At 44.6% G+C, this 25047-nt stretch overlaps 1 protein-coding gene across 1 annotated transcript in view; it reads right to left on the bottom strand.

Moving 5' to 3' along the window:
* LOC101285190 (uncharacterized) overlaps positions 1-19556 on the bottom strand; it is a 51901-nt gene extending 32345 nt beyond the window's left edge. Inside the window, 11 exon segments of the mRNA XM_049705853.1 lie at positions 1158-1318; positions 1748-2074; positions 2127-2206; positions 2549-2780; positions 3223-3326; positions 7383-7483; positions 7575-7703; positions 10541-10659; positions 11310-11534; positions 12092-12346; positions 19544-19556. Coding sequence (XP_049561810.1) covers positions 1158-1318; positions 1748-2074; positions 2127-2206; positions 2549-2780; positions 3223-3326; positions 7383-7483; positions 7575-7703; positions 10541-10659; positions 11310-11534; positions 12092-12346; positions 19544-19556 — 1746 coding nt within the window.
* Positions 19557-25047: the final 5491 nt, after the last annotated feature.

Genomic DNA, 25047 nt, shown 5'->3' with positions numbered 1-25047 from the left:
GCACAGTACCAGCCAGATGATGGATATTTGGTAAACGAGTGTTGAACTGAAATGACCTGACCACCCAGATCATACTGGGGGCACGTTCTGGCTCAACCAGAGAATCGAGGAGAAGGAAGAACACATCCTGACTTCTCTGGAATTCAAAGAAAAGAAACAAGTCCTTTGTACTCTAGTGAGTGTGCCAAAGTTGAACAAGGTCAAAATAGCTTTGGCATCCAGCATGGTCACACAAATCATCCCGGGGTTCCTTAGCAATGGGGACCAATTAATAGCCTACTTGGCACTTGATGTGTTTGCATTGGATCCTGTTGTAACCAGGGCTTTGTGTAATGGGCAGGGCCCTCACCTCAGCCCCAGGCTTGTGTCTGCTCTTGTGATTCTGCCCACTGTTACCCCCTCCCCCCTCATGGAGGCTGCCTGGCATCACTTGGCCTGATGACCTCACAGCATGTCCAGGTGAAAACTGTCAGGTGGCCAGATGGTCTATGATGTGGAGCCACTCACATCTCTTTCTGGTGGGGGTGGAGGGTGCTGTTCACAGATCCACCAGGTGCACAGTCAGGTGGGGATTAGGCAGTGGGCAAGGCCTTCAGGTAGGAGGGGAAAGTGGGGAAAGGAGCCTTCAGAGGAAGAAAAACCCTGGTTATAGGACATGGAGATCATCCCTGCCCTCCCCCATTTACCCTTCCTTCACCTGTATTCGTTCCTCATGCAATTGCCTTGCCAGCCACTCAAGCCTCTGAACGTGAAATGTGAGGCTCACCTTTCATTTGTTTCCTTCTTCCTTGTCACCCCTGTCTTATCAGGTGACAAGGAATTTGGCCTGAGTCTCTCTCAAACCTGTCTTCTCTATTCTGTCTCCCAGATACCACCTTTCTTGTCTCTTTGCCTCTGCAAAGCTACTTCCTTACTTAAAATGCCTTCAACTCCACCTCGTTTCTCTAGAGTGTCTTCCTGTGCATCTTCTGTAAAATGTCACCTCCTCTGGGAAGCCTTCCCTTTGCACAGAGTGCAAGGGACCACACCATACTGCACTTTAATCACCTGTTTGGTGTCCAAGGCAGGGACTGTGCCTTGTTAGCTGCTGTGCCCCCAGCCCCTGAATTAGGTGAGTCAGAGGGCCCCTGGCCCCCATCTCTGTCCAGATGCCTTACCTCAGTAGATAAGTGGGGAGGCCCCAGGGAGATATCTTTTAGGACCAGCATGGACCTCCCTGTCTCCTCCACCTTGGCGATGCCAGACACACAGATCAGCTTTTCATCCACCAGTTTGTTTCTATAATTGTTGTAGGGTAGCAAGAGCAGCCACTGTGTCTCTAAGCACAGACAAAATACATCTTGAGTCCAGGAATGGGTCTCGGAAAGAGAGAGTGAAAACGTGTATGTGTGAGAGAGGAAATAATAGTTTGTGTTTGAGAGAGAATATGAGTGTGAGTCTATGTGCGTGTGTGAAAGTGTTTGTGTGTGTGTGTAAGAGAGACAGATGGTGCTTACCCTGTGCCCCTGACCCCCCGAGGTCACTGCTGTGTTTCACCTGGTGGGATGGCATCAGAGGTACAGTACCTGACATTCAATCTCCTGCCAACAGTAGCTTCACTGCCCAACGTGTGTGTGTGCGCGTGTGTGTTCTGTGCGTGCGTGTGTGTGCATGCGTGTGTGTGCGTGCGTGTGTGTGGGGGGTGCCTTGTTCATGGCCCCAAGCTTCCCTCCCTGTATGTGCCTTTCCAGGCCTGCCTCATACTCACCCTCCCCGAAGTCCAGGGTCAAGTGCACTATTTGTCTCCAGAGGGGCTCCCAGGTGCCACCGTCGTGCAGCAGGGTCTGTGCACAGAAATGCACCACCAGGCGGATGGGCCCCTGGGGTTGGGCTCTATCTGCCAGACTCCCAGCATTAAGCTTCGGCAGCAGGTCCTGGCCCCACTCAGCCTTTCTGGTCAGGTAAAGCTGCAGCTGTGCCAGCTGATCCTCAAAGCCCCCAGACCCCAGCAGGTCCAGGAAGGGTGAAGAGGCCTTCCAAGGGCCCAGCATTTTCCAGGAGGCCTTCATGAACACAGATCGCTCCTCACAGGATCCTGACAGAAAGGAGAGCCAGGAAAGACATCAGTGGGGAGGGGTCAGGAGGACCAATGAACTTCTTGCTGGAAACAAGGCACCCAGCAACTCCCAGGTCCCCTCCCGAAGCCTCAGCCACAAAGAATAGCTGCCTAAGGAGACAATACAGCATCATGGCTGGAACGAGGGGATTGGTGTTGCTTGGTGCTGGGCTCAAACCCTTGCTCTATCACAGTCCCTTCATCTCTTGGTGCTCAGTTCAGTCACATATAGCCCAGGGATATTTCCTTGCCTCATAGAGTTGCCAAAAATTTGGGTTAAATGAGTTCCTGATTTTAAGCACTGGATGGTGTCTTTTGTCATCTTTTGCGGAGGCAGTGGTTAGGTGGTGATGGTTTCAACGTGAGAGCCATCCTCATGTCCTTTGGGAGGCAACACAAAGGAGGTTACAGCTGCCCCCTTCCCTGAAAAACTGGGGCCCCAGGCCCTCCTACTTGTAGGAGCTGGTGATGTTCTGGCTCTGGTCTGACCCTACCATCTTGGTGCTGATTTCCTTCCTGATGGAACTGATGATATGGGCCAGGAGTTCCTGGGCCTGGCCATCCCCCAACAGCCAAACGACTTCATCGACGTTCACCTCAGCATACACAAATGGGGTGTTGTAGGGCAGGTGGACCTTCCCTTCCCTGATGGCCTTTACGGAGGCAGGGCCACAGTGGAACAACCCTGTTCAGGGAACAGGAGTTGTGGACCATTAACTTGGCTGCTGACATATGGACCAGGGCCAGCGGGTCCTGGCCATGGGAGGTAGAGGTAGGGAGATGGGATGGGGAGGGGCAGTGGCATTAATGACCCTCATCCATGGGGTGCTCTCCAGTTCCCATTAATTCATCTGATGCTCACAGCCACCCTGGGAAGCAGCAGTCATCACCTTCATCTTCTCTACTTTACAGGTGAGGAAACAACTGAGAGGTCCAGTGACTCATCAGCTCACCCAACTGTCAAAGGCAAAGTTAGACCCCTGACCCGAAGTTGTCTCTGCTACAACTTTGGAAAGCGGATGAAGTGGGAAAGGCATCGTTCCTTTCTGGCCTCCTGCTCATGGGGTCAGTCACCCTGACCGGCGTCCCCACAGAGCCCAGACCCTTTCACAATGGTCTGCTCTCACCACTGCTGGTTTGCTGGGGAGTGGGGTCCAGAACCTGCCACCCGTTGTATCCTGGAGGGAGATCTTTCCGGATCATCCAGCACTCGTTCCAGACATGGAAATTCCTGGAGAAAGCAGTAAGGAGAAAAGGACTCACGTTTTCAGAGGATTTGCCAGGTATCAAACCCTATACTGAGTGCTTTGTATCATTGTTTCTTCCTTTATTTTCTCTACATTTTATTTGGAAGTAATTTCAAGCTTATAATAAAGTTGCAAGAATAGTACAAAGAGCACCCATATACCCAGTTCATCTATTGTTAGCATTTTGCCCCCTTTGCTTTATCACTAGCTTTCTTTCAGTGTGGATATGGAGATTTCTTAGAATAGGGATCTTCCCTTGTGTACTCTTGTACAGTTATCAAACTCACACATTTAATATTGATACTATCCTCGGGCTTCCCTGGTGGCGCAGTGGTTGAGAGTCTGCCTGCCGATGCAGGGGACACGGGTTCGTGCCCCGGTCCGGGAAGATCCCACATGCCGCGGAGCAGCTGGGCCCGTGAGCCATGGCCGCTGAGCCTGCGCGTCCGGAGCCTGTGCTCCGCAACGGGAGAGGCCACAACAGTGAGAGGCCTGCATACCGCAAAAAAAAAAAAAATTGATACTATCCTTTTATCTACTTTACTGTCTATATTTCAATGTTGTCAGCTAATAATGTCCTCTGTGGCAGGGGTCCCCAACCCCCGGTACCGGCCCGTGGCCTGTTAGCAACTGGGCCGCACAGCAGGAGGTGAGCAGCAGCGAGCGAGTGGAGCTTCATCTGCTGCTCCCCATCGCCTGCGTTACCGCCTGAACTATCGCCCCACCCTTCCCGTGGTAAAATCATCTTCCACAAAACCGGTCCCTGGTGCCAAAAAGGTTGGGGACTGCAGCTCTGTGGCATTCTTTTCCACCCAGTCCAGGATCACACATGGCATTTAGTTGACCAAAAACCTTTGTGTCCTTTGATCTGGAAGAGTTCTTCCGGCTTTGTTTTATCACATTGACATTTTGAATACAGTATTTATTTATTTATTTTTATCAGAGTGGCCCTCATTTTGGACTTGCCTGCTGTTTCTTCATGATTAGATTCAGCTTACGTGCTCACAGACAGAATTCTACACAAGTGACATGTCCTTCCTAGATACACTACTGCTCATTGACCCAGAGAAGTTTCAGCCCTCGAGGAGCCCAGAGAGGGAGGGAGCTCCAAGGACAGCAGCTAGTTCTCATACAATTCAAAGGTCTCACCTGGAAACTGGCTGGAAAAGCAAAAACAGGAAATCAGATGTGGGGTAGAGCAGAGGAGAAAGGAACCAGAGGAAGCAACTAGAGGTCCAAAAATAAAGGGACACACAGAGACACACACAGACGTATATACACATGCCTACAGAGAGGGAGTGGGGCAGGGAGAGGAGAAGTCAGCAGAGACCAAAGAAAATATGCAGAGGCAGCTAGTCCTGGCTTTGCCCTGACAGAGAAACAGAGAAATGTGCTCTGTTTTCTGAAACAGAAAGGCTCAAAGAAGGAAGAGTAAGATGAAACAGATTTTGAGGTCAGTATTCAGAGGAGACATGACCTATTCATTTGGTTGCCAGCTTCAGAATACATTATCCCATAGTCTTCTATCTCTGAAATGAACTTGATGTGATGCTCTGATTAGCCAGAACAGCTTTCTGGCTGGGGAACTTATTCTCTGAGCATCGGCAACAATGTACGGGGCAATATTTCCTCAAGGCCAGACAGCATCAGGCCAGAATTTTCCTACCCTACCTGGAACGGAGCAGAGACCTGTAGGAGACAGTGCCCCTTACCATATTTTGTCTTGTTTCTGAGTTGGCAGCATCTCTGCATGTTGGTCATAGTAGGTGTCGATGGTCAAGTTTGCATCCACATTGTATGCAGAATGGAAATTGGAAATGACACGGGTTGGAACACCTAAGCATCTCATTACTAAAGAGAAGAAAAGCATGGGGACTAACTGAGTGTATTTCAAGAAGAATCATTGGTTTCATGAGCATACTTTCTCACTTTCAAGCTGGAGGAGAAGAAAAGGCCAAGATTCTTGCAGATCCATACCTGTCACTCCTTTATCCTCAGAGCACCTCACCCAGGCCCAGAACCTTGTGGCCTACCTGCCCTATCCATAGTCTCCATTCCACCAGGAGAAAGAAATCATTTGAGGGTCACTTAACAACAACTCAATTTATCATTTAGGGATTTTTCCATTCAGCAGCTTTCCAAACTAAAAAAAGAGAACCTAAACATTTGATAATTGGAAAGAAAATTTAAAAAATTAGACCTATGCTGTGGCCAGAAGAGAAGCTGTGTGACCTTAGGTAACTGGCTTAACTTCTCTGGCCCTTAGTCTTCTTATATGTAACAAAATGAAGAGTTGGACTAGATGATTTTCAGTTCTGAAATTCTGGATCTGTAATTATACTCAAATAAAAGGGTTTGGAGGAAAGAAAGAAATCAAAGCACAGATAGAAGAGCCAGATAGACTTATGGAGATATGTGGAAGACAGCGACGAAGGGAACCTTGCATGTACGAGGCAATGACCATCTTTGATAAGACAACAGCACCCTCTTGTGGCGTCTTAGGAATCACACAAAGCAGCCACTACATCACCGTCATCCCCACCACCACCACCACCACACACACTTGACCAGGGCCAGATGAAATTAAGCCGACAGCCAGGTGTGGAAGCAAGCAAGGTGAGTTTAGAGAGAGGTTTATCCCACCCCTGTCCTGCTTAGGAGCAGATGGTGCCCGCTGAGGCTGCTGGGAGGATTACAATGCTTTGAAATGTAAGAGGACTATTAAGAATGACCAATCTTTTTGTTTCGATTCATTGAAGATCCCCAAAGGACGCCACCTGTCCACAGTCGCCTATCCACTGCCAGCACAGCTCCTGGGCTTTCACAAACCCTTAACCCTTGGTGAGAGTTAGACCAGGGCTGCCAGTGGCCAGAGGCAACTTGGCAGGAGCAGCTTTCCCCTCGCTCAAAGGTCGTAGACTCTAGGGCCTAGCCGTGGGGAGAGGCTCGGAGGTGGAGCAAAGATGCAGACTTAGACCTTCTCCCTCTCTTTGCAGGGTCTAAAGGCCTGAGCCCTCCTCCTTAACACCTGCCTAGTCCAAGGCAAATTTGGCTGTACTAAATACTGGCACTGTGCTGAGCATTTTCCCGTGAAAACAAATGAACAAAATGAGGTCACTTGATTTGAACACTCATATTTATACCCCTCCACTGTCTGTAGCACCTGTACATAACTGCCAAGCTATGTTGCCCCTCTCAGAAAAGTCTAGAACTTTGTCTTTGGACCCTGTCTCTGTCCTCCCCATTCTGTGCTCCCTCGTTCTCCAACTCAGAGTCAACACATCGGTTCAGTAAACACTTCTTGAGCATCACAATGTAACAGGCAGCACTGTGCAAGGTACTCCTGCCTCTTGGGGGAAGATAGGCAGGCACCACAGTGCTTTCCATCTTTCCCTCATCTTCACAGATAATCTGATCAATGACTTGGGACTAAATTGTAAATAACTGATAATGCATGAAACATGGATGCTCCTTAAGGGTAGTCAGCAAAGTAGTCAATCTCTAACTGTAACTCCTCAAGAATCTCTCTGAGAAGTGTTTGGGAGCCACCAGCTCTGCCCACAGATGAGATCAGGCTTCCAGATTATCTGCTTGCACCTCAAGCTTCCCTCAACCTGCCCCTGACTCCAGGCTCACCTTGAGCTGAGAATCCTGAGCAGGTGTCAGAAACAAGCCAGTTTTGCCTCCACTTTGGGACCAGGTGACCATTTTAATAGCCTAACTGCTCCATCAAGGAGACTGAAGAGTGATTGCAGCAGGTCACACCTTCCCTGGTTATTGCAGGATTCCTTGAGACTATAGAGTGTGCTGGTTAAGAGTCAAGTGACCACCACTCCTTAGCCATGGGGCTGTGGACAGGCCACAGTCAACTCAGGTGAAGTGGAGATAATCCCAGCCCAACCTCGAAGAGTTATCACGAAGAGTCAATAAGTGATTCTGCATTCCCATCTCCCCCTCACTCACTGGTACCCATAACAGCTGCAAATACCCAGCACTGCCCATACCTCACAGGCTGCCCGCCCCTGGCTGCCCACTGTCACAGGATGGCCACGCTGCCCGTCCGCTCCAGTGGGCTGACCCCCTGGGAGTAGTCCTCTCTCCAGCTCCCCTGCAGCACACGGCTGTCATCATTGCTGTTGATCTGCAGAGGAGAGACAGGTGGGTTTTCGCGGTGCGGTGGGGGGAGGGGGGGCAGGGAGCTCAGGCAGGGCCGGGGAAGCTTCTGGCCTTACCATGGCGCTCACCACCCTGCAGACATACACCACATTGTTCCACTGGGAGTAGTCTTTGGTTGGGTTCTCTAAGAAGTACAGGCTCTTGTTCAGAATCTGAAAGCAGATATCTATCATGTCCTCTTCAAACTTCCAGGGGATTTCAAGGAAGAACAAAGAGAAGAGTAAAAACGTCTAGAATTCTGAAGCCAAGTCAGTAACACCGACGTTTGGGGTGGGGCCAAATATCAGACAAGTTCCTGCCTTCAAAGAGCTTGTAAGTCAAGTTGGGAATGTGTTAAGATTCAGAATTTTGAAGAACTAACCTGTGTGTTTCTGATGGAAAATGCAAATGGAATTTGGAAAGATGCGAGTCAGCTGAAGGCATCAGAGAAGGCTATTGGAGCCGGTGGGCTTGGAAGGACAAGGTAGACAGGAAGAGAGCAGGGTGAAGGCATTCACCCAAGGTCTTTGGGCGTGATGGGTACCAGAGACAGAGGCTCAGAGATTTTCCTCCTGGAGGACTTGCGAGAGTAGGAAGAGATCGGATGGATACATATAAGGCCAGGCATGTGAGGAGAGGGGGAAGAGCGTGGAGAACCTTCAAATCAGGTAGAGGGTTCAGTGCTGATGGTGTGAGCACAGGAGAAGCCAGTGTACACTCATGACATACAGCTACAACATGTATTTGCTACATGTGTCGTAACCCTTTTGGCTACCAAATACCCTGGTATTTTTCTAAGTTTCAAAAAATTACACAAGTTGTTGGAGAACAGGGAACCTGATCTTCCTCAGCAAGGCTCCCTGCTTCCTACCCCCAACCCACTTTTCCCTCCCGGTGGGTGTGGACAGGGCTGAGAAGGCAGTGGGAGGTGGAGAGAAACTATCCCAGCCACGGCTGGTGGTTGAGAGTAGAAAAGTTGCCCAGAGTCAAAGGTCCCCCGCTGTGTACCTTAACTGGATATTTGGTGTTATTAAAGAATTGCTGTTCATTATTTCAGTTATAATACTGTATTGTGGCTCAGTTTTTCAGAGAGTCATCATCTTTTAGAACTATATTTGGAAGTATTACTCGATTAAATGATATGGTAATTTGCTTCCCAAAAATCCAGTGATGAGATGCGAGGAATGGGGAAGAATACATCAGGGATCGGCAAAGTTTTTCTGTAAAGGACCAGATAATAAATATTTTAGGCTTTGCAGGCCATAGGGTTTCTGTCTCAACTACTCAATCCTGCCATTGTAGCATGAAAGCAGCCACAGATGATACCTAAATGAATGAGCATAGCTGTGTTCCAATGAAATGCTGTTTATTAGACACCGAAGTTTGAACTTCATATAATTTGCACATCACAAAATACAGTTGGCCCTCTGTGTCCGTGGATTCTACATCCATGGATTCAACCAATAGGATCAAAAATATTAGGGAAAAAAAATTCCAGAAAATTCCCAAAAGCAAAACGTGAATTTGCTGCACAGTGCCAGCAACTATTTACATAGCATTTACATTTTTTTAGGTGTTGTAAGTATCTAGAGATGATTTAAAAGTACATGGGAGGGCTTCCCTGGTGGCGCAGTGGTTGAGGGTCCGCCTGCCGATGCAGGGGACGCCGGTTCATGCCCCGGTCCCGGAAGATCCCACATGCCGCGGAGCAGCTGGGCCCGTGAGCCATGGCCGCTGAGCCTGCGCGTCCGGAGCACTCCGCAAGGGGAGAGGCCACAACAGTGAGAGGCCCGCGTACCACCACCAAAAAAAAAAAAGTACATGAGTTGTGCATAGGTTATATGCAAATACTATGCCACTTTATTTTTTTATTTATTTATTTTTGTGGGGGGTGAAATTGAAAAGAATAGTTTTATTGCTTTGCCAAGCAAAGGGGGCCACAGAGAGCTAATGCTCTCAAAACTGAGTGTCCCGACCTGGAGGGGGTAGTGAGGAGTTTTACAGTAATGGTTCAAAGAGGAGGGTGTGATCAGCTCATGGACTTTCTTCTGATTGGTTGGTGTGAGGTAAGTGGGAGTCAGCATCATCAACTTTCTGGTTCCAACCGGTCCTGCATCCTGCCAGTTGTGGCAGCATACAGTTAACTTCTCCCACCTGGCAGGGGTTTCAGTATCTGGTTTCAGGACTTAATGAAGCTCAGGTTCTTGATGTCTCATGGCAGAAAGAATTCAGTGAGAGACAAAGTGATAGGTAAGAAGTGGATTTATTTAGAGAGAAACACACTCTACAGACAGAGCGTGGGCCATCTCAGAAGGTGAGAGCGGCCAATGCCACTTTATATAAGGGACTTGAGCATGCTTGGATTTTGGTATCTGTGGAGGCGTCCTGAAACCAATCCTCCGCAAATACTAAGGGATGACTGTGTTATTTTTTATTTTTTTTATTATTATTTTTTTTTGCGGTACGCAGGCCTCTCACTGTTGTGGCCTCTCCCGTTACGGAGCACAGATTCCGGACGCGCAGGCTCAGCGGCCATGGCTCACGGGCCCAGCCGCTCCGCGGCACGTGGGATCTTCCCGGACCGGGGCACGAACCCGCGTCCCCTGCATCGGCAGGTGGACTCTCAACCACTGCGCCACCAGGGAAGCCCGACTGTGTTATTTTTAAAAAATTCTTTTTTTCAGCAGTTTATAAAGTATGAAAACCATTCTAAACTCTTGGGCCATGCAAAAACAGGCAGTGGGCCACATCTGGCCCACAGGCTATAGTTTGCAAATCCCTGATTAGATGAAACAAAATACACCATAAATTGATCACTATTGAAGGTAAGAGGTTCATGGAGGTTCATTATAGTAGCCTGAACCTCCATGTTTTAAGTTTTTCATAAAATATTAAAAACTGAGAAGGAAAGACATCTCCCCTTCCCTCCTTGTGCCTCTCACTGGAAGGGACATTGGTCCAGCACTGCACATCCTGACTTCTGTTAGTGGCACTTCATAACCTAATAGAGTTGTCTAAGGCCCACTTCAGGTGACAGTGTTACCTGCCCATAGTTCCAGGGCCAGGGGGTGATGACTCTTTCATGACCATTGTAAACAAAGCCATAGTCCATCATGATATACTCCTGCAGCAGTATTTCACTTGGCAGGTAGACGTCATCCTCTGAGCAGTTAAGAATAGCAGAGGGGGCAAAGCCCCAAACCAAAAAACAAACAGTAATAAAATTAAAAACAGTAATGGCAGTATCTTGCTGGATAATCAGATAAGCAATGGGTTGATGGCAATAGAAATCAAGACTGGACCCCTTAAAAGCTTGTGTGCTTTTCTAGAGGCCAGCGGTATAATCTATACTTTAAAAAAAGATGATCTTTTCTTGGTTATAAAAGCCTCAAGCTTTTCATAGAGATTTGGAAAATATGGATGACAGAAAGAAGACAATGAAGATCTCCCCTTCTTACTACTCAGAAACAGCCATCGTTACATTTTACTGTATTCTGGCTGTGCTCTCTTTCTCGGCACATATATGTAATTAGAATCATATGTGTTCCATTTCCTAACTGATTTCACTTAACATCACACCATGAACATTTTCATCATGCCATTAAAAATTCTCTGTAAAGATGATTTTTAGTGAGTACATGGTAACACATTGCATAGATGTGCAGCATTTTATCTTCAGGGCTTTCTAAGTAGATCCTCACGGAGTGTTCCCAATGGATCAGTTAGAATTACAACCTGTGAGCAAGTTATACCTGCACTTCAAGGGTTAAAAAGCAGGATGAAAGTCCCCAGAGGGTGGGTTGTGCTGTGACCAGGGCCCTGAGAGATCTCCATCTTCAGAGTGTAGGGACCAATGACTGCATTGGCTGGTGTGAAAAGGGAGACAAAGAGTGAGTTGGCATGAATGGTGAAGTCAGAAGCACTCCAGACATTGCCTTGTCGGGCCTGGGTGAGCAAGAAGGTGGCTCGGGTTCCCAGCAGCTCGGTGGGCTGTGGTCCTGTGTAAGAGAGAATGACCCCAAAGTGAGGTGCAAAATCTATGTGACACGATTTCAGAGGAACTGGGAGGACCCTTACCTTCTCCTACCACTTGCTAATCCTTTTACTGCCACTGGGTGTCCTTGGCCATGCACTTCCGATCTGTGGGCCTCAGTTTTTCAATCTGTAAAATGGGATCTTAGTAGTACCCACCTGAAAGTCTTGTCACAGGGATTAAATGAGATAGTGTGTGTGAATTTTTAGCATAGTGCCTCTTGTGTATTTAAAAGTTGTCTGTTATTATCACAATCTTAGTTTGCTGAGTTGGCCAAATCTTTTCTTAACAGCGCTAATAGGGTCCCCGGGGTCCCAGGAGAAGAGATGGGAGGGCGGTTCAGAAAGGAGAGGCAAGGGCTTCGCTGGTGGCGCAGTGGTTGAGAGTCTGCCTGCCGATGCAGGGGACGCGGGTTCGTGCCCCGGTCCGGGAGGATCCCACATGCCGTGGAGCGGCTGGGCCCGTGAGCCATGGCTGCTGAGCCTGCGCGTCCATAGCCTGTGCTCTGCAACAGGAGAGGCCACACAGTGAAAGGCCCGCGTACCACAAAAAAAAAAAAAAAAATGTGGAAGTTCAGAAAGGAGAGGCAGGGGCCCTTGAGGTGAACTTTGTCTTGGGGAGGGGCGGGGTCATCTGTCTCAGCCACAAAGATGATGTAGTCGGTCCCAGAGTGGAAGCGTCGGTTGAAATGCAGCTGGATTGTGAAGGACTCACCGTGGCGCATGATGAGCCACTGCAGGCCCATCTCCTGTGTGTGAGGCTCCTGGTTGTTCCTGGCGTTCTGCAGGTCGACGGACCTGAGCTCCAAGGCTGCCACTGGGACGGGGGTTGGCGGGGGCACAGGTCACTGCCCAGCTGTGGCTCCCTGGGCTCAGCATCCCCTGACACTTCTTGACATTTCATGGCACCCGGCTCTGACTTGGGTAAGACTGCTGTCCAGATCTTAGCCCTCTGCCACCTGCCCCCTAATCTCAGGACTCAGCCTCAGAGAGCATTTCAGCATCGTGATCCCAGTGACCTCTGGACCTGGACCTGGAGCCACAGTGCTCGAGAACTGGGGTCCCAGACAGCACAACATTTACAGATAACTGAAACTTAACCTCAAAGTGCCGCCATGTACTCTTAATCACTTTTGTTGACAATCTTTCTAAAAATTACTCTATTATCCTGATGATAGAAGAAAGAGTATACTCGAATTTTGTATGAATTAAGTCAATGAGCTGACTGGGGGCTGGGACCTCAGCTACAGGCAAGTCCCTGCTTTAGGATATGGGGGAGGGTGGGCACCTCAGGGTTATTTGCAGCTTATTTCTTGCTTCTCAGCCACATTCCACGTGGATGAGGGTACTGGCTGCTTCCTAGGATGTACACTTAGTGTGTAATTTTAAAACTCTCATAGCATAATGGGCAAGGTGCAGGCTCTCACCATCTTGGCTGTGAAACCTTAAGCAAGCCACTTAACGTCCCTAGACATCAAAAAAATGGTGACAATGGTGTTCCTACCTCTTAGAATTCATGTGGGCATTAAGTGAGGACTCACAAGTAAAGACCTTAGCATAGTGGCGGGTGCAGGGTAAGCACTCGGTCATCAGTAGTTGCTCTTAGTACTGATAATAATGCAGCCTCAGATTGCATTTGCTTTGCTATTTTTGCTGGTGATAAAAATTCATTAGGTCCTTTCCCCCAGTAGTACCTCAGTTTATCTCAGTGGTTCTCAACAGGGGCAATTTTGCCCCCTAGAGGACATTTGGCAAAGTCTGGAGACATTTTTGGTTGTCACAACTCGGGGAGAGGCTGCTACGGGTGTCTAGTGGGTAGAGGCTGGGGATGCTGCGGAAAAACTCGTGTTTGCTCCAGCCAGTTTCTGTGCCATTCGCATTTGGAACTTTCTTCACATAAGTTCTCTATATTTTCACTAAATGAGTTCACTTTGATAGTTTTAGCCCATCCTTGTTACCTGGCTGGATTTTTTTTTGAGTCCTAATTATTTCACCTAAACGCTTTATCTTACTGTCTGGGAACTGGCTAAACAGTCTTCCAGGTCTTTGTCCAAGTCATTGGTAATACGATGGTTCTAAGCATTAAGGCTTAAGTCAGAGGCCAGTGGAGTATTATTGTTAACACTGAGCCATTAGGAAATACCCTTTAAGTATAGTTGTTCAACTAGCTGTGATTACATCTAATTCTTTACGTGAGGAAATTGGATTAGGTGTTTTTAAATTTCCTTCACAGTCTGAAATCAAATCCAGCTTTCATTTTGCATCTTTCCCACAAATTTGTCAAACATCTGGCTGAAAACAGAACGTGCATGATGGTCCCTAGGCCCTCCCTCCTAGTAACAATCTTTCCTTGAGGCAGATTCAAAGATGAATCACTGGATCAAATAGTACAAAGTTTTTCAACCTCTTAAATGTAACTTCGGCACTTAAATAGTTATATTATTGGAAAGAGAAAATTCAGGGCAAGATCTAAGACAGATGCCTGTGAGTTATTAAACAACATTTTGTAAACACGTCTAATCTATTAGTAGTTCATGAAAGAAATTTAGAGAAATGTGGCCAATACTTTTTTTAAAGAATAGAATAGAAAATATCACAATGCCCCCTACATAGGAAAATCAAGCATAATTTTATGTATTATATAACTGGATCATGATATAAATTGTGGGTTATAGTCAAAAAGTTTGAAAGCAACTAGCCTAGATCCTGGTGGAAACTGATACATCTCATTTGTTCCTGAGGGGCCTGCATTTTCATACCAGGACCTACTGAGCCTTCACAGAAGCCTCTCCACCCGATACATAACAACCAATGGCCATTCGACCCTGAAAGATCAGATACCTGAAAGGGGCAGTGAAGAGCACACAGGTGTGTGCATCACCTCCACAGTGGGGAACGGGACTGGGGGCAGCCTTTTCCTGGCCGCTGCCCACAGCTCAAAGTGTTGTTCCTAAGGGCAGCCCACTCTGTTTCCCCTTTACCCAGGCCAACTATTGGTTTAGGAAGGAAAGGGGAGGGGGAAGAAGGAAGATATCTTCCCCTCCACGCCCAAGGTATACAATGCATGGAGAAAACTCATTCTCCATTAGGGCACTCAGTTTTTTGGTTTTGTTTTTATTTTACTTAATATAATTATGCATTTGGCTCACTGAAGTGCTTTTCATGTCAGGCAGACGATGACTTTAGAGAACAAAAGGGAGGGCCTTCAAGGGAGCAGGCAAAGAAAGCCAAGAGGATTAGGAAGAGGTTCAGCAAAGCAGGAAATCAAGCAGAATCAATTAGTAAAAAAAACATGGCAATGCCCACAAGTCCTTCTCGCCTTGGCCACCAGCCCACGCTGGTTAATGACGAGTAAGAGACGAGTAATGACGAGTAAGAGATGTAAAGCCTGGCCACATGACAAGATAAAGACAAGGATATAAAAGGATCAAAATATATCCCCATGTATTATGAGCCTTAAAACAAATAGAGAATTTAGAACAGCCATCTGCCTGCAATGAGCTCTGGGATGCAAAGCTCCTGCCATCTGAGACATCAAAAACCAAGCCAGCCCTGTTCTCCTGAGTGCCCGTCTCCCCCTCGGGTCTTGGCTCAGAGGTAACATCACACAGGGGCTTTCCTTGACCTCTGAACATGATGCCCCATCTCCCACCCTATGATCATCTGCCATCACAACACCCTTTTTATTTTCTGAAGAGCACTTCACAGCATCTAGAATTAGTTCCACGGAAGCAGAGACCTTGGCCATCTTCTTACACCTGGACCCCCTTTGCCTAGAACAGAGCATTGTTCCTAATTGCTGATAATTACAGCTAATGTTCGCTGAACACTCACTACATGCCAGCCACTGTCAGAAGCATTTTACGTGTCTGAAATCGTTTATGTCCTTACAGCCTGTGGATGGAGGTGTTCATATTGTCCCTGACATGCAGGAATGGGAGGACTGGGATCAAACCCAGGCACAATCTTAACCTCCACAATCTCCCGCCTTACCTGGTGGGTGCTCAGAGATGTTTGCTGAATGGATATGTGCTTGCATGTGTGAGGTACGAGGAGAATAATCTGGCAGGAGGGCAGTGGGGCTGTAGAGGAGGAGAGAGAGAAAAGCCTGTGAGGGCAGCAGGGCCAGGATGAGGAGTGGCTTGACTCCAGGCAGAGGTGCTGCTATTTGCTCGGTAGTAATGGGTATACCTCTCCTTGATGGAAGGATAAAGTGTTACACCTTTCTGAGGGCAATTTATCAACATTTCTTACAAAATAAAAGAAAGCCTTAAAACATAAATTCCTTTGATCCACAGATTCCTCCTCTAGGAATTTTTCCTAAGAAAAAATCATAATTTGTGTATAAAAATGTAAACATAAGGATATTCAGTGCAACCCAAATATCCTACAATGAGTCGGATACGTAAACTTTATTCCTCTCATCCTGATGTAATCAACAAAAGGACAAAGGATATTGGGAAATAATTCATGAGATATTAAAAAGCAACATAAGTTTAAAAAACAATACATTACAGATTAACTGTAGGTGGTAAAATTATGGGACATTTTTCTTTACTTTGAGCTTTTCGGTGTTGGTCAAGCTTTTGCTTTGAACGTGTATTACTTTTATATTTAAGGGAAAGTGTTCCTTTGATTAAAGGCAGGGTTTTTTTGTTTTTTGTTTATTATTATTTTTTTTTACAGCATGTTCTTATTAGTTATCTATTTTATACGCATCAGTGTATACACGTCAATCCCAATCTCCCAATTCATCCCACCACCACCACCACCACCACCCCGCTGCTTTCCCCCTTCGGTGTCCATACATTTGTTCTCTACATCTGTGTCTCAATTTCTGCCCTGCAGACCGATTCATCTCTACCATTTTTCTAGGTATCACATATATGCGTTAATATATGATATTTGTTTTTCTCTCTCTGACTTAACTTCACTCTGTATGACAGTCTCTAGATCCATCCACGTCTCTACAAATGACCCAATTTCGTTTCTTTTTATGGCTGAGTAATATTCCATTGTATATATGTGCCACATCTTCTTTATCGAGTCGTCTGTTGACAGGCATTTAGGTTGCTTCCAGGACCTGGCTATTGTAAATAGTGCTGCAATGAACATTGGGGTGCATGTGTCTTTTTGAATTATGGTTTTCTCAGGATCTATGCCCAGTAGTGGGATTGCTGGGTCGTATGGTAGTTCTATTTGTAGTTTTTTAAGGAACCTCCATACTGTTCTCCATAGTGGCTGTACCAATTCACATTCCCACCAGCAGTGCAAGAGTGTTCCCTTTTCTCCACACCCTCTCCAGCATTTATTGTTTCGAGATTTTTTGATGATAGCCATTCTGACCAGTGTGAGATGATACCTCATTGTAGTTTTGGTTTGCATTTCTCTAGTGATTACTGATGTTGAGCATTCTTTCATGTGTTTGTTGGCAATCTGTATATCTTCTTTGGAGAAATGTCTGTTTAGGTCTTCCGCCCATTTTTGGATTGGGTTATTTGTTTTTTTGTTATTGAGCTGCCTGAGCTGCTTGTAAATTTTGGAGATTAATCCTTTGTCAGTTGCTTCATTTGCAAATATTTTCTCCCATTCTGAGGGTTGTCTTTTCGTCTTGTTTATGGTTTCCTTTGCTGTGCAAAAGATTTAAGTTTCATTAGGTCCCATTTTTTAATTTTTGTTTTTATTTCCATTTCTCTAGGAGGTGGGTCAAAAAGGATCTTGCTGTGATTTATGTCATACTGTGTTCTTCCTATGTTTTCCTCTAAGAGTTTGATGGTGTCTGGCCTTACATTTAGGTCTTTAATCCATTTTGAGTTTACTTTTGTGTATGGTGTTAGGGAGTGTTCTAATTTCATTCTTTTACATGTAGCTGTCTAGTTCTCCCAGCACCACTTATTGAAGAAGGTGTCTTTTCTCCACTGTATATTCTTGCCTCTTTTATCAAAGATAAGGTGACCATATGTGCGTGGGTATATCTCTGGGCTTTCTATCTTGTTCCATTGATCTATATTTCTGTTTCTGTGCCAGTACCATACTGTTTGGATTATTGTAGCTTTGTAGTATAGTCTGAAGTCCAGGAGCCTGATTCCTCCAGCTCCGTTTTTCTTTCTCAAGATTGCTTTGGCTATTCGGGGTCTTTTGTGTTTCCATACAAATTGTGAAATTTTTTGTTCTAGTTCTGTGAAAAATGCCAGTGGTAGTTTGATAGGGATTGCATTGAATCTGTAGATTGTTTGGGGTAGTATAGTCATTTTCACAATGTTGATTCTTCCAATCTAAGAACATGGTATATCTCTCCATCTATTTGTATCATCTTTAATTTCTTTCACCAGTGTCATAATTTTCTGCATACAGGTCTTTTGACTTCTTAGGTAGGTTTATTCCTAGATATTTTATTCTTTTTGTTGCAATGGTAAATGGGAGTGTTTTCTTAATTTCACTTTCAGATTTTTCATCATTAGTGTATAGGGATGCAAGAGATTTCTGTGCATTAATTTTGTATCCTGCTACTTTACCAAATTCATTGATTAGTAGTTTTCTGGTGGCATCTTTAGGATTCTCGATGTATAGTGTCATGTCATCTGCAAACAGTGACAGCTTTACTTCTTCTTTTCTGATTTGGATTCCTTTTATTTCTTTTTCTTCTCTGATTGCTGTGGCTAAAACTTCCGTAACTATGTTGAATAATAGTGGTGAGAGTGGGCAACCTTGTCTTTTTCCTGATCTTAGTGGAAATAGTTTCAGTTTTTCACCATTGAGGACGATGTTGGCTGTGGGTTTGTCATATATGGCCTGTATTATGTTGAGGTAAGTTCCCTCTATGCCTACTTTCTGGAGGGTTTTTATTATAAATGGGTATTGAATTTTGTCGAAAGCTTTCTCTGCATCTATTGAGATGATCTTATGGTTTTTCTTCTTCAATTTGTTAATTATCCCAGGATATTGAATATAGTTCCCACATCAGCTTCTTATACATGATTACCAACCCCACCTGGAATCTAGCGAAGCAACTATATTGGGCCACTAATTTTTAATTAAGTTATAATCATTTGATTAAGTTATGATCAATATTCATTATGGTTTTACAAATCATGTTCTTTGACTGCTCATATTATTTCTGTTTACTCTATAGATTTTTCCCCTAAAAGACAAAAGCCCAATACAGTCAACCTTTAAATTTAGTTTCCAGAACAAAAAAGCGCTTTAACCATAAAATCATTTCTATGTTGATAAAAGACCAGCCTCTGTTAAGGTTAATCCATTGGATTTGTCCCACAAGAAGACAGCAAGCTCTGAGATCTTTAACTCTAAAATAGATACGGACACATTATAATCCTCTCCTGGCTCCACACTCTTAATATGTGTCTACTGGGTTCTCCACTTGAAGATCCTACAGTCACTTCAGATTCAATATCTTCAAAATTGAACTCATTAGCCCCACCCATCCCCCGAATTCATATGATTTCTTACTCATCCTTGTAAATATTATGAAATTTCATTAGCTGTTTGGAACCTGCTATTTGAAGGTCGTGTGACCAAATGGAGAGAACAGAGGTGTCTGAGTTAGAGAACCTGGTTTAAGATACTGCTCCAGGCCTTCTGAGATTTTTTTTACTTTATTTGACCTTAAGCAAGGAAGCATTGACCAGAGCCTCACTCCTATGTAAAATGGGGCTAATAGTAGTGCTCACTTCACAGAGCTGCTTTGAGAATAAAGTAGACAGTGTTTGTGGAAGCCTTAAAGTTCTCTATAAACATTTGTCAGTTTCACTGGTAATAATGATAATATTTATGATCCTTCAGAATGTGAGATTCATGCTGAGTGACAGAACGTGTGTCAACATCTGTTGCTAAGATGCTCGTGGAGACATTCATGACCACGGAGAAACTGTCATAGCAAAGTCCAGACTCAATCTCAGTCTTATCAGTACTCCTGGCTTGATTATTCTCAGGGAGACTGAAGACACTACATATGACCTAAACTGATTGGATCATACCTCTGCTTCAAACTCACCAATGGCTTGCATTGCTCCAGTGGTTCACACGTTCTGCCACCATATTTACCCTGACCACATCTCCATCTCTATTGCCCACAGTTCTACCTCTCACTTGCTTTCTGATCTTTTGGTGGTTTGCCCAATTACCAAATTCCCAAATGAACGTCTTTCTGCAAACCATGCTTTCCCTGATCACGCTTTCTACCATCTCTCCAGACCTCCGTAGAAATGTTACTCCTCACAGAAGCTTTTTCTAACTAGCTGAAACCCCATATTTACTCTCTTGGAACACTTGGATTCTCCTTCACAGCACTGATCACACTCTAAATAGTCATTTGTATACTTGGTCTTCCCCTCTAGGCTTCTCATCTTTCTGTGTGTCATCCGGATGATCACCATAATCTCTCCTTTTCTCTCCCTTCCAGGACCAGAGGACCTTTAGCTCCCTTTCCATCTAGAAGGTGCTTCTCTTATATCTTATCTCCTTATTTTGTACTCCAGCCTCACGGCCTAGGGTTAAAAGCTATGTGACCTAAGGGAACCAAATAGGAATCATCAAGAAGAGAAAATGTGTTGGGAAGCATTCCAAAAGCATCATCACAGTTGAACCTGGGAAGCCCTGCTTCTCGCCTCTGTTCATCTATATTCTATCCATCCTTTCCATACGAGGCATTTTTCTCACATTATCCTTGATGCATCCTTTGACTACTCCTTCTCATGCCAGTCAAAACCCATTTTGCCAAGAATTACCTGTGCAGCTGTGTAACATCTCTCAAACTCTTTATCTGATTTCTCAAGGATATTCTGTGAGTCCCTGAACATTACACTGTCCGTTCTAATTGTTCTCCAGTTGTTCCGTGTGTATTCTTTTTTTTTATATTGTAAGCTTCTTGGGGAGAAGAGACCACGTTTCTCCCGCTTAAGATCTAGCACAGTGTTAAACAGTCATTATATATTGGACTTACTGGTTAAGCACTGGGGACAAACTACTCAGGGGAGGTTGTAGAATATCCCTCCCTACCTGTGCCATGTCCTGGGCTAACATTTACTGAGCCTTATTGTATGCTCTACACTGTGCTAAAATGCACTATTTACATTGTCTTATAAAATTCTCTCATCAACTTTTGATGTGGGTACCATTATTATACCACCCATTTTACAGATGTGGGAACTGAGGTTTACGGAAGTTAAGTACTTTCCCAAGGTCACATACCAGTAAGGAAGAAAGCCAGGATTCAATCCCAGGTCTATCTAACTCCAAATCCCATGAGCTTAAACTACCCAGCTGCCATTGGCTTAGTTGTTCAGCATGAATTTTTTTTTTTGCGGTACGCGGGCCTCTCACGGTTGTGGCCTCTCCCGTTGCGGAGCACAGGCTCCGGACGCACAGGCTCAGCGGCCATGGCTCACGGGCCCAGCCACTTCGCGGCATGTGGGATCTTCCCGGACCGGAGCATGACCCGTGTCCCCTGCATCGGCAGGCGGACTCTCAACCACTGCACCACCGGGGAAGCCCCAGCATGAATTTTTGTCACAGTTCTATCTGGTTAGTTCTTCAGGATGAGAAAACATTAATTCGGGTTGCCAATGACTACACATTTGCTGTGCTCCTCAGTTTTGTATTTACTTCTCTTCTACCTTGGGTAGCGGTACTTTGGTTCTTCACCTGCTCATTCTTTTTCTCAGGTCTCCCCAGAGCTGATTTTGTAGACCATAGCTCTCATCTTGCTTGTAAAAAAAAATAGCATGAATAATACCATATATCTTAGTTTCATAATCTTAGTAACCTTAGGGACTTGAAGTGATTCTTATCAGATATAGCAAGAGAAGGCACTCACTCATCAAAGAGGAGATTCATCAACTGAGGAACTGTCATGCAGACACCAGCTGAACAAGAGTCATGCACAAGAACTATCAATCACTTGATTCTATCCCCCTGAAGTTAACTTTCTTTGTGGCTGTGAAAATTTTTATTCAGAGTTTATAAAAAAGGCATACAGTGTAACCCCAACATGGTTAGAAAGTCCTGGAAAATGTTTAAATGTATCAGATCTTGCTTTTTAAATATTTCTATAATGAGCATATACACAATAAATAGCAACAGGTTTTTTTTTTAATCTATAGGCTTTTTAAAAATTGAAGTAAAGTTGATTTACAATGTTGTGTTAGTTTCTGGTGTACAGCAAAGTGATTCAGTTATCTACCTGATATATGTAGTTTGTATCTGCTAATCCTAAACTCCTAATTTATCCCTCCCCCACTTTCCCCTTGGTAACCATAACTTTGTTTTCTTTGTGAATCTGTTTCTGTTTTGTAAATACGTTCATTTTATCATTAACAATAAGGGTTTTTCAATGAGCTGTTGACTAACACATAGCAGGGTACAGAAACTTCGATGCTGTGTGCTCTAGTCAAGTTGACACTGGTGTGAGTCTAGGTCATCAGCTCAAACCCAAAGTGACCACAAGCAAATCTTACCCAAACTGCAAACTCAAAGGAAATTGGGCTGGAGGGTAGGTTGCAGGCTCAAGTCACTATGGAGTGGATCTTCTTTATAGTTAAATGTGGTTAATATGCTAGTCTCCTTCTAAAATAAGAAAAAAAAATCCACTGTCTCTGTGGTTACTTATCTCTGTCACTACCCACCAGATGTCTGAGTGGAAGATGGGGGAAGCAGTGGGACTAAGAGAGGGGTTCCCGAAAGCAGGTGTTTATAATCACAGCTGTGTTCTAAAGGTTCTGGCTGATTCTCTCTGCACTTCTGACCAAGGGCACAGGTTTGCATGACAGGCTTGCATTTGGGGTGTCATTGTATTATTTTTCACTACTGCTACTCTCTTCTTCCCCAGGAAGCCAGTGGCACAGGCTATGTTACATTAAAAAGGTATGAGAAAGATCTGTTGATGTTAAACCCCAACAATGAGAGATCGTTGTTCAATTCCGATGTTGACACCTGTATTTCCAGGTGCTGGAAATACATTGGTGAATAAGATACTATCCCTACCCTCAAGGATCTTCAATCTAGTGAGTAGACAGATGAGAAAATAGATTATGACACAATATGGATGATAGTTACAAGGTGTTCTGGCAACACAGAAGAGTAACCCATCCCAGCCTGAAAGGGTGGTGGATTCGAACCAGGGAATGATTTCCAAAGATAAGCCTTGAGTCAAGTAGGAGTTTTATGAACAAAGTTGGGATAGTGAGGTTGAGAGTAAGGTAGGAGAGGCAGTGTTAAGAGTCCCAACAGGGAGAACACGGTAAGTAAAAGAATGGAAGCATGTAACAGTATTCTGTCCTTTGGGTCCCAGGTATACTTCCTATATAAGTGGGATGTCAATAAGGGGAGGAGGAGTGGCAGGGGATGAAGCTTGTGAGATAGGGAATGTCAGATTCTGGCCTTATGAAAAAGCTGCCAATGAAGAATTACATAGTATGTATAATAAATATTAATAGAGAAATAAATGATAATTAGAAAAAAGCAAGACAATGGGGGAGGAAGGGTGGTGGCAAAGCTTTTTTCCTCCTTAAATTGCTGATGTATCCTTGAATAAGAAAGATCAGTTTTGCTAACTTTTCCTGAAATAGCAAGTCTAAATATGAATCAGAGGTTGAGGCTCTTTTCATTACAAAAGCCTAAAAATGTGGACAAAAGCTAGGGAATGAGAAAAGCTCTATGTAGTGTAATATCCTAAAAATCATTCTTATTACAATTTATTTCCCAGTCTTAGTCTGACAATTAGGTGGCAAATGACTTTTCACATAAATATTAGGGCAAGGTCTTTCCTATCCCTGTTAAACTTACTTTGAGAGTTACACACCAAGTCATACCCAGTGAAGCATCAGCACATCCTAGGAAAATCCTGTATTCATGTGCTCGCAAGCACATTTATGCATGTTCCTACTCCCTCAGATTAGCCTTCTGGCAGAGTGAACTCATTTCACTTCCAATGGATATGGGGTAACCATGGTCCATTGTTGAGCAAAAAGGGGTGAAGATCAGCTGGAAACTGCAATCAAGAAGTTGATAACTCTCATAACTACCCCAGAGCTCCATACCAGAATTTTAAAACAAAGATATTCAGAGGTGAAATGGAGAAACAAAAAGCATAGTCCAATTTCAGTTCTTAATCTGGCCCACATCTCTAACTGCTGTGGATTACTGTTATGAAACTGGGATCCAGCACCTCTGAGTGCTGCTCCAAAGGCACAGAGTTAATGTTGAGGACAAAACTCTAAGTGCTCTAAAGAGTAGAGCTTGAGAAATGAATAACTCTTTAACTGAGTATGATGCATGTGTAGGGTCAGAGGTGGAGCACATGCTTAATCCGGTAATCACATAGAAATGTGGAACAAGCCCAATTACTCACAATGTGCCATACTGGGCAGCACTTGAGAGAATAGGCATCACTGTGCTAGTAATTTAGGTCTGGCATACATCCACATTCTCCTGACAGCCTCCCCCTCCCACCCCCACCCCTCTATATGGCCCCAAAGTAATGATATAGTAATGGTTGATGGTACCATCTAAGAAGTAACATAATGGAAGGGATACCCTGGGCTTTGGAGTTATTTCTAGGTTAGAATTCTGGTACTAACTACTACATAGCTGAGAACACTCACTTCATTAATGTTCTGCTTTGATCTGCTCCTAAAAGTTGGAGGTGGGCTTGTGGTGAACTTAAAAAATACAGAGCAGCCTTTTCCCCTTCCAGTCACAGTCTTGCCAGTAACCTAGTACCTGGCCCACTGATAGCCTTGCAGATGCCTAGCCATAGTTAAGTCCTTTGTTTACCAGGACTCATGACAGTAACTAGTAACTCTCCCAGAAAGGGCTGTGCAGTCTCAGGGAAGCTGAAGTTAAACAACAGTTTATTCAGTTTGTCTTCTCCTGGGAACCTTCATCCAACAGAGCCAACATTGCCCTCTCCATACACTAGGCTTGTGTTTGCTACTTGGTTTTCATATTGAACACTTTTTACATGCATTATATGCAAAGTTGTTAATTAAAATATTAGGGAAAAAAGATTCTCGGTCATACTAAGTCCATCAAGATGTTAACATTGATAGTACTTGTAGAATTTAGGTACTTGTAGAATCTCAAGTTATTATTAAGGTTTCAAGGATTGAAGACTAACAAGAAATACTGAAGTGGTACACTTAAGTACCAACAAAGCCACTACCTTTTGACACACGAATTTCACAAGGTATTCACAATTTAGATGACAAATTAAGGCTCAAGTTTTAAGGATGAATACCTAAGACGTTTCATGATCTCACAAGGCTCACCAGGAAAGATGGTCCATTTCAAGGGGATAGTTGAGGAGAGTTTAATGAAGATACTAATTAAAAGGGGTTGAGCAGGGTTAAGGGAAACCAAGTCAAGATGGTGAAGTACCTCAGTGGAGTCCAGATGTTTCTGCAATGATGGAAATGTTCTACATCTATATTGTCTAATACTGTAGCCATTAGTCACATGTGGCTATTGAACACTTAAAATATGGTTAATGCAACTAAGATA

This window comes from Orcinus orca, chromosome 2 (assembly GCF_937001465.1).
Source record: "Orcinus orca chromosome 2, mOrcOrc1.1, whole genome shotgun sequence".
Classification (NCBI taxonomy): domain Eukaryota; kingdom Metazoa; phylum Chordata; class Mammalia; order Artiodactyla; family Delphinidae; genus Orcinus; species Orcinus orca.
This window is presented reverse-complemented; position numbering and strand designations above follow the sequence as displayed.